The sequence below is a fragment of the Triticum urartu genome, chromosome 6 (assembly GCF_003073215.2).
Source record: "Triticum urartu cultivar G1812 chromosome 6, Tu2.1, whole genome shotgun sequence".
NCBI classification, from domain to species: domain Eukaryota; kingdom Viridiplantae; phylum Streptophyta; class Magnoliopsida; order Poales; family Poaceae; genus Triticum; species Triticum urartu.
The window spans coordinates 145,396,538-145,406,456 of record NC_053027.1 but is presented as its reverse complement, the minus strand read 5'-3'; the positions used below and the strand labels follow the sequence as shown (position 1 = coordinate 145,406,456).

General features: G+C 42.8%; 1 protein-coding gene across 3 annotated transcripts; it reads left to right on the top strand.

The window, feature by feature from the left end:
* The first annotated feature begins 325 nt into the window (after positions 1-325).
* On the top strand, positions 326-8,955 carry LOC125517395. Of its 3 annotated transcripts, XR_007287581.1 has the most exons (23): positions 327-1,095; positions 1,272-1,374; positions 1,471-1,555; positions 1,643-1,723; positions 1,811-1,945; positions 2,055-2,176; positions 2,369-2,533; positions 2,615-2,720; positions 3,576-3,681; positions 3,773-3,886; positions 3,969-4,141; positions 4,226-4,343; positions 5,216-5,440; positions 6,063-6,253; positions 6,339-6,506; positions 6,643-6,748; positions 6,842-6,970; positions 7,050-7,208; positions 7,318-7,521; positions 7,627-7,821; positions 7,899-7,970; positions 8,488-8,672; positions 8,771-8,955. XR_007287581.1 is itself a non-coding variant. In XM_048682589.1 (22 exons), the coding sequence occupies exons 1-22, from the start codon at positions 511-513 to the stop codon at positions 8,599-8,601; spliced, it is 3,453 nt and encodes a 1,150-aa protein (XP_048538546.1). In that variant the 5' UTR covers positions 326-510; the 3' UTR covers positions 8,602-8,955. The 3 variants fall into 3 exon arrangements, 2 of the variants coding, with proteins under 2 accessions (XP_048538546.1, XP_048538545.1); XM_048682589.1 differs by having other exon boundaries at positions 326-1,095; positions 3,776-3,886; positions 8,488-8,955; XM_048682588.1 differs by having other exon boundaries at positions 8,488-8,955.
* Positions 8,956-9,919: the final 964 nt, after the last annotated feature.

Genomic DNA, 9,919 nt, shown 5'->3' with positions numbered 1-9,919 from the left:
ATGCATGCTTGGCCACTAAATGAGTAGGAATATTACATGCATTGGCGGGTTTGGTTTTAATTTTTGCATGCAAAGATTTAATGCGCCCCGAAATCTTAAAATGAGACGAAGATAAAAGGAGAGAGTATCCTATTATTATTATTATTATTATTATTATTATTATTATTATTATTATTATTATCTTGCTGGCGCCAGGGCTCACGCAAAGTCCAACCTCAACAGACACATGGGCCCTCATCAGATCGTAGCCCGGAAGGCCGTGTGCCAGCTCAGCGCGGATCCATTCAAGGCCGCGCCCGAGGAACTAGCCGTTACAACACCCCACTTTCCCCACTATCTCGCCCATCATCGTCCCCACCTAGGATTCTTCCTCTACTACTACCATATCACACGCCCCTCCTCCCCTCCCCGCAATCCTCCCAAATCCCCAAACCCAAGCCAAAATTTCCAGTCGCAGAATTCCCCAATCCGCGGCGACATCGATCCCCAAATCCTCGCTCCTCGGCTGCGATGATGTTCACGGAGGGCCTCGACGAGTCGGCCATCAGCTGGATCAAGCAGGGCACGGACACTCCCCCGGCCGCGGCGAGGTCCCCGCTGGCGGAGCGGCTGCCTCTGGGCCAGATCTCGGCGGACGCGGCGGCGCCGAGGAGCCCCGCGCTGTACAACAGGGCGTGCGTCGGCCTCTTCTCCCCCAAGAGCCTGCCGCCGCCGGTGCGAACCGCCACGCGCCACTCGGGGCTCCTCGGCCGCCACTCCGTGCTCCTCGCCGCGGACTCCGAGGAGGAGGAGGAGGGGGAGGAGAGCGTCGCGTCCTGGGGGCTGACTGAGGACTGCGGCTACGGCTACTTCTCTGACCACACGGCCGAGGAGGACGGGGTGTGCTCCAGCGACTCCAGCCTGTTCCGCAGGGCGAGGGACCTGTACGGTAATGGCGTCGAGGACGAGGTCACGTCGCAGTTCGGCCGGAGGGGCGGCGGGCTTGCCCGGGGCCAGTCCAAGGAGAACCTTCGGGTCGAGGTGCGAGCCGCGGCCGCGGCCGCGTTTGCCGGGAAAAGCTCCCGTGGTCAGGATCAGGTGGACTGCAGCTCGCATGTAAGGATGCTGCTCCAGCTTGCTTGATATTTTCCACTGTACAATTAGCGATTACTGATCCTGTTGGCTAACAGTTCCGTCCATGCTTGTTTATGCTTCCTAATTAGAGTTTGCATGGGTGCGCAATTGTGCTGGCAAAAGTAGGATGCAGCTCTAATTATTATTTTTATATCCAGGAGCGCTACGCTGATGTGCAGAAATTCCAGGATTTCGGGCCACCGAGTGCTCCCCCAATTGCTGCACGAGTTGGGGAGGTGGATGGCATTCTCGATGCAATTGGTGAGAGCAACGATCACTACTTATTGCAAACATAGTTTGTTTGTATTTCCGTTTGCCTGGAAAAGATAATTAGACCATTACTTGATGTGCAAATAGCTGACGAGAGCGGAGGCTTTGAGAAGACTGAGATCTCCTCAGTGGCGGATATACTGGCTCAAGATGTTCATGAGCTTTCTACGAGGTACGGTAGATCATAATTTACATTTTGGAGTAGTTCAGGCACATGATTGTTTTTTTTTTTCCGCCTAACCAAAAAAATGCAATTCAGATCAACTGTTCAGGCGGATGGTGTTCGGATGCCGTACATCGAGAACAATTTATTAGCTCAGATACCCAGCTTCACAACCAAGTGTGTGTTATTATTTTTTTACTTGGTACCCATTTGTAGACGTTTCATCTGTTTTCTGTTCTTATCGACCACTTTTTTACTTGACAGTGTCCAAAATGCATGGCAGTCATTTGTTGCATATGATGCATGCTTTCGGCTTTGTCTGAATGCGTGGGCAAAAAATTGCATGGAGGCTCCAGAATTCCTCCGTGATGAGTGCATGGTACTTAGAAGCGCCTTTGGGTATGCAACAACTCATGCATGAATTAATGTTATGGGTAATCTAGCTTTATGTCATTTGACCTTAATTTGCCTTTGGGCTCACAGCTTATCAACTCTTTATGATGAATAGAATACAGAAATTTTTGCTTCATCCAAAGCATAAGAATCAAGATGATGGAAAACATACCTATGATAAGGATGAAAGTTGTAGCATGAAGGCAAGGAAACTTGTTAAACGGATTGAGATCGAAGGTATGACTCAGAACCACAGAACATCAATATAGATTTCAACTTCAGTTTTTCTTAAACTGGAAATAATATCATTGAGCAAACTCTTTTTGGAATGAGAAGTTAACAATCAACGCATTGCAGAATGCAAGTGTACAGATTACTTTGTGTGTGCTTTCAATGGTTTGTTCTCATATTCTTATTGTTTGCTAACAGTAAGAAAGATACGTGTTGTACCGCAAAGACCAAAGCTTCGTGCAACATCATCCTTTAGAAATCTCTACATGCAAGCTGGTAGCGAGTATGTTAGACAGATTTCTAAAATTCTGAAGAGCCAGGTCACTATGCTGACATCCACATCATCTACATCTTTGCCAGAAGGTTAAGAGGGTCAAATGCTTTTATGGCTTATATCTGACAGAGTTCATTTCTGTATTTAGTAACACAATATCATACCTGCAGAGATGTTTACATGCACACTAGAATTAAAAAGCTCCCTCAAAGGTCAACAAAGAGATTCTATTTCTCTGCAATATTTGAAGCCGGGGACTGGTGAATCTCAACTCTTGTAAGTTCTATCCTACTCTCCCTCTATTCCAAATTATCTGAACTTCTAGCTTTGTCCTAAGTTAAACTTCTTTAAGTTTGGTCAAGTCTATAGGAAAATATATTAACATCTACAACATCAAATTAGTTTCATTGGATTCATCATAACATATATTTCCATACCATATATATTTGATGTTGTATATATTAACATATTTTTCTATAGAGTTGGTCAAACATAGAGAAGTTTAAGTTGGAACAATACTAGAACTTCAAATAATTGGGAAAAATAGCTATGATTGTGTTATACACTTGTATATTCATTCTATCAATGCAATCAAAAGATTTGCTCAGATAATGTTCTTGAACCAACAGATATACTTAGCATATTTGATGTTGTAAATATTAGCATATTTTTCTATAGAGTTGTTAAACATAAAGAAGTTTGACTTGGAACAAAACTAGAACTTCAAATCAATGGGAACAGAGAAAATAGCTATGATTGTGTTATACACTTACATATTCATTCTACCAATGGAATTAAAATATTTGCTCAGACAATGTTCTTGAACCATCTACTAACAGTTTATACTTATGCTTCAGTTATCTAGAGGTTTGACTTAGCTATGATTGATGTTGTAAATAACAGATACACTTATCATATTTGATGTTGTAAATATTAGCATATTTTTCTATAGAGTTGTCAAACATAAAGAAGTGTGACTAAAAACAAAACTAAAACTTCAAATAATTGGGAACAGAGAAAATAGCTATGATTGTGTTATACACTTACATATTCATTCTACCAATGGAATTAAAATATTTGCTCAGACAACGTTCTTGAACCATCTACTAACAGTTAATACTTATGCTTCAGTTATCTAGAGGGCCAGGGAGACGTTATTCTTGTTGAAGTACAAGACAACAATAGAGTTGTCATAGGCCGTGCAGAAATTCAAGTTTCATCATTCAGTGATGCCCACGTATGTATTCTCAGTGCTCACACCCTCATTGTTGCAGTTGATTCATGACTGTACTAAAATCCATTTCTCAATTGTACAAATTTGGAAACAGCAGGAGGAAGTCACCAGATGGTGGCCTCTATACCTTGAGGATCAAGAATGTGTGGGCAAAATTCAACTTTGTCTGAACTTGTCCATGCCTGCGGACAATTATGGATCTGCAAAGGTCTGCTCTTTTATTCTCCTACTTATTAAAGTGTGCAAACATTAAATATCTATCTTAATCTTAGATGGCATTGTAAAAATAGATGCTGCAAGGTGGTCTGGCTGTCGATACAATTATATATGACATGGTTCTGGAAGCAGCAATGAGAGCTCAAAATTTCAACAGCAAAATGTTGCACATCAGTGGTTCGTGGAAATGGCTGTTGGATGAATTTTCTGATTACTATGGGGTATCAGACGCATATAGAAAACTGAGGTGATATATTATTTGGTTGTGTACGCTCAATGATGGCTAGTAAATATAGCAAAACTTGATATTGGTATCTATGACATTTTACAGGTACCTTTGTTACATTATGAATGTGGCAACGCCAACAAAGGATTGCTTGGAACTTACATATGAGCTGCTTCTCCCTGTCATAAAAGCACGGGATGACAGAACTTTAACAAGACAAGAGGTAATCTTTACATTAGGCTACTTCCAGTGGGTTGTCTCTTGTTGCATCATGGGTGTTTACATACAATTTCCACATTGCATAGTATCTTAAAGTGTTGTATCTTAAGCTCTTTCGTGGACCATTCTAGCATTTGTATGACTCCACCACAGATTGTTTCAAGGGCAATCTCTCTCGTCATTAACTAGGATGTCACCATGCATCTTGGCCTATTTGCACCTTGGAGCACTGGGAGAGGCTCTAAAAAGGTCATGTTACAACATGAATATATGGCCAATAATTCATAGAAGTTTAACATGTCCTAGGGAACACAATATGTACTAATTTGTGTACCAACACCCCTGGTTTTTCTTTAAGTGGAAAGGTGGTCGTTAGCTTCCACTAGACATACCCTGGTTTTGTACATGAAAAAGGCTCCATGTAAATACTGCCAGACGACAAGAATACATAGGCCAATACTTTTAAGATGTCCTGGTGAACACAATGTGTACTAAATTCTAGACTACTAGCACCCCCAGTTTTTTCTTTAAGAGGAAGGTGGTCGTTAGCTTTCACGAGACAAGAGAGGTCTTTACATTAAAAAGGTTCCATGCAAATACTGCCAGATGACATGAATACATAGACCAATAATTCACATAGACGTAAGAAGTTCAAAATGTCCAAGTGAACACAGCGTGTACTAAAATAGGCATGTGTGCCAAAGGTACAGCCACCCAGTGATCCTCTCTTTTCATCACTTATGCCAAGTATAAACAGAATTATTAAGGGTCTCATTCTTAAGGCTGGGCAAGCACCTCCTCTCTAAAAAAAACAGAATTATGGCAGAAATTGGATAACACTTTACGGAGCCATGATTATTTTGTATGTGTGTGCAGAGAAGTATACTGCTTGACTGTGAAGATAGGATCAATGTTCTTCTTGCGATTGTGTTCGAAAATTATAAATCACTGGATGAGCATTCTATTACGGGCTTATCGGAGCTATTTGGCCCGATATCAGATTGTGCTGCACCAGCTTTGGCACCTGCAGTTCAGATATTCAGTGTACTGCATGATATACTCTCTAACGAAGCACAGAGCATACTCAGGAGCTATCTGCAGGTCAGACATCTGAAATGCATACTCTGACGAAGTATTTTTCATTCAGATGCCATTTTTTTCTCAGAGCGATGAGTTGCACATGTCTAACTTATATAGGGGATGATGAAGGCATTTATATTTCCAATTTTATAGCTCAAATATGTGATAGTACTTATTCTATGCTGATTGTTCAAACACAGTACAGGCTAATGAGTTTATCATTATGATTATCTCTAACATTAGCTAAAGATTTCATAATATTTAATAGTCCAGTTTGGAGACTTGCATATTTAATTGTCCAAGTTTGGAGACAAGTGAATTAGGAATGTCCAGTTTGGAGACAAGTGGATTAGGAATGAATTGGAAAACATGCTTCATTGATTCGCATATGGTGCAGCTTACTCTGAAAATTATATACCCCCGCTGTCTACAAATGTAAGACGTTTTTGGCAGTTTAAATTGAACTGCCAAAACATCTTACATTTGTGGACAGGGGGAGTACCATAGATGGATTAAAGCTTCACCTATGATGCAACTTGCACTTAAACTAGCATAAATAGAGGGTCTAGACGTATGATAGTATACGCCTTTTGTTGATTATTTATGTAACCATAGGTAAACAGGCAAATCTCCCTTTTTACAGACTGCTGCGGCAAAGAGGTGCAGGAGGCGTATGATTGAGACAGACGAGTTCATGTCAAGCAATAATGACAATCTTCTTACAGACGACATGACTATTTCTGCTGCCTATCTCAAAATGAAGACATTATGCATTAACATAAGTCTTGAGATTCAAGCAGACATCAAGATTCACGATCAGAATATACTCCCAAGGTAGCAAATATATGCTTGCTGTAGTAAAAGTATTTTTGTTTGCTTAGATACTACTCAGAACTCCCCTCACATTTTCCCCCTTTAGTTCGATAGATCTTCCAAACATAGCAGCATCTCTCTATAGTACAGAACTATGCAAACGGTTGAAGGGTTTTCTCTCTGCAAGTCCCCCATCAAGACCCTTACAACATGTTGCTGAACTGCTCATTGCGACTGCTGATTTTGAGAGAGATCTTGACTCCTGGCAAGTCAGGTAAGATACAAACAACTAATAGATCATACAGTTGATATCCCTTTACTGTATTCTCCAATTGATATGTGTGTCTCCAAATGCCCAAACCGCATATTCTTTTCAGCTGATTCGTTTTGTTTCATTTATACAATTGTAGACCTGTTCATGGGGGTGTACTTTCGAGGGAGTTGTTTCATGATTACATTATGGTGTGGATTGAAGATACCCGGTTGCACTTGCTTGATTATTGCAAAGCTGAGAAGGTAACCATAAACACACATCGTAGATAAAAACAGGTCGCTTGTCTGACCTTGGCAGTTGGACTTCCTTGCATAAACCACCTTGCCCTTTTGCAGTTATCCTATCCTGCAGCATCTACAACTTCACCATTTGTTGAGCAAATATATGAGCAAATAAGAGAAAGCATAAATGAGTATGGAGTAGTTATCAACAGATGGCCTCAATATCTAATGAGTTTGGAGAGTGTATGTGCCACCACCTTGAATCAGTTTCCCACATTTTTCATGTAATGCACTCGACTGATATTTCTTTTCTCTTATTCAGGCTATTGCTGATGTCGAAAGAGAAGTTATGAAGGCACTGGAGAAGCAATACATGGAGACTCTAATGCCTCTGAGAGACGGCATACCAAAAATTCTTGAGAAGCATGTTCAAAGACTGACAAGAAGACAATCGGTAGCTCCATATGTTGTGCCAAATCAGGTATATAAGCTTGCATCATATCATGTGGTTTGTTCAGTCTTTATCTAAAAAAATTTGGTTTGTTCAGTGAGTCGTTCACTAATGACCAGCCGATTGTTCTTCATCACAGTTAGGAACATTCATGAATACAGTTAAAAGAATGCTAGATGTGTTACACTGCCGGGTTGAGGATATTCTCAAATCGTGGGCAGCATATCTAACCATAGCAAACGGGACCACACTTTTTGGAGAGCAAATGAACTCCATCACAGTCATGTTGAGAAAGAAGTACAAGAAATACCTGCAGGCAATAGTGGAGAAGATTGTTAGTGAAGTAAGGATTATTCTGACACATTCTTAATGCTAATACAGTTCTTCATGTGATTTAGATAAGACATATTACATATATAGAGGTCATAATTGTGATTGTTGATTTCAGACACAAGCTAATCGGACTACAAGGTTAAAACGAATTCTTGAAGAAACAAAAGAGACTGAAGGTGAAAGTGAAATGCGTGAAAGGATGCAGGCTCTCCGTGCGCAACTCTCTGATTCCATACACAACCTCCACGGGGTCTTTTCCTGCAGAATATTTGTCGCTATTTGCCGAGGTTTCTGGGATAGGTTGGGCCAGGTAAATACAAGGAGAAAAAACTTGTCCAAATGCTGCCATGACAATTTATGCTTACTTTATTAACTTCATTTTGGCAGATTGTGTTGAGGTTTCTCGAGAGCAGAAAGGAGAACAGGATTTGGTACCGTGGATCCGATTACGCTTTAGGGGTAAGCCCACACTCATCATCAATATTCATCTGGGAATCAGCTCTAAGAAATGAAAACTGTTATTGGAAAATAGTAGGTTAGATGTCCTACAGTGTTTTATCTTATGTTAGGGAAGCAGCTCTAAGTAAACTGTTATTAAGACATGTTACTAGAAAATAGTAATATGGAATAATAGCACGGGCAATAGTACACCGAGATAAACTAATAAGTTTGGTGTACCTGCAGTGTTTATCTTATACTCCCTCCGTCTCATAATATAAGACGTTATGTTAGGGAAGCAGCTCTATGTTAGGGAAGCAGCCCTATAAAGTTTGTATCACTTCATAGAGAACCCTGGACTACATTTCCAGTGGGTGGTTCCATGCATTATCAAGGGACGGCCAAGTTCCATGTGAAACTACAGATCACAGTGCAACATATCGACAACAATAAGCAAGTGCTAGATCCTTAGGATGACGGAGCTAGTAATATGGTGTAGTTTATAAATCTGTTAATCCTGAGGAGCTACCTTGTGCAGATCCTGGATGACGTCTTCGCATCAGAGATGCAAAAGCTGCTGGGCAACGCTCTCCAGGATAAGGACCTGGATCCACCGCAATCGGTGATTGACGCTCGCTCTATCCTCTGTTGAGGGCGGCGTGGGAGAAGAACCGTGTAACGTTCAGATGGATCTCTGCTGAGAAGATCTGAAATATGTCCGAGGTGAAAATTCGGTTTTGCTTTGTTTTAGTGTGCAGAATATGTATACAGGTAGAGATGGCTCCATTCTTTCTGTTCATAGTGGGTTGTAATTGTTTCAGAAAGTGAAGAGGAAAGTTGTGTAATTGGTTAGTGGCAAGCAAGATTTGCTTTCCAAAGAGTATATGTGTAATCGGTGATTGATGCTCGCTCTATCCTCTGTTGAGGGCGGCGTGGGAGAAGAACCGTGTAACATTCAGATGGATCTCTGCTGAGAATATCTGAAATATGTCCGAAGTTTGGCTTTGCTTTTTTTTTGGGTAAATATTGTATTACTCAACTCAAAAAATTCACACAATCAATCGTAGAAAGTTTTGTAGCAACTGAAGGCCCTGATCCAATCCAAGTCATGATTTTGTCCTCTAAACGAGCAAACTTAGTTAAGCTATCACTAACCTTATTCTGGCTACGATTGATATGAGTAATACAAGATTCACGGAGAGACAAAAGACTCTTTACACTTCGGCTTCGGTACACCCCCCTTAAACACATCAAAGGCTGAGATTTGCTCATACCCCTTCGCTGCTAGAGGCACGATGTCTTATGTATAAAAAAAATCTATCCCCATGCGTCCACGCCGATACCTCGCACGCCCGTGTATACGGGACTGCAGGGTGAGCCGAGCCGCTTGGCAGCCGTGAGGACGCGAGCCGAGCCAAGCCGTTAGCATCCATGGGCCCACTATGTTAGATGCAGGGTGTGTTTCTTTTACAAAAGTCGGCGTTGACCGGTGGGGGCGTACGTGTGGACGTGGCGCGAATGGCTGTATCATCATGCAGTAACTGCCCGCACTAATTGCAGCGTGCATGCAAGTGCCGACTGCTCGTGCCCGGTCTCCTGCCGCCTGCCGGCCATCGCCTCCCCTCAGGGCGCCCGCCTTCTGCCCTCATAGGCCGCGCTCTTCGTTGTCGCGCGTGCGGCGACCGCCCGCCTGCCGCCCGCCTTCTGCCTCGGGCCGGCCGTTGACGCGACCGCTCGGTTGCCGCCACTGCCGCGACCGGCGCACCCGCCTTCACACGCCACCGCTGTCGCGCCTGCAGCCCGCCCCCTTCTCATGCCACTGCTGCCGCACCTGCCGCCCGCCGCCGGCCTCTCCCTCATGGCGCGCGCCACCGACGGCTCACCCGTGCCTCTTCCTCCACCCGCCGGCTATAAAAAGGCCGCCCCGCCCCTCTCTTCTCCCCGGTAGCCCCTCTCTTCTCCACTCCACG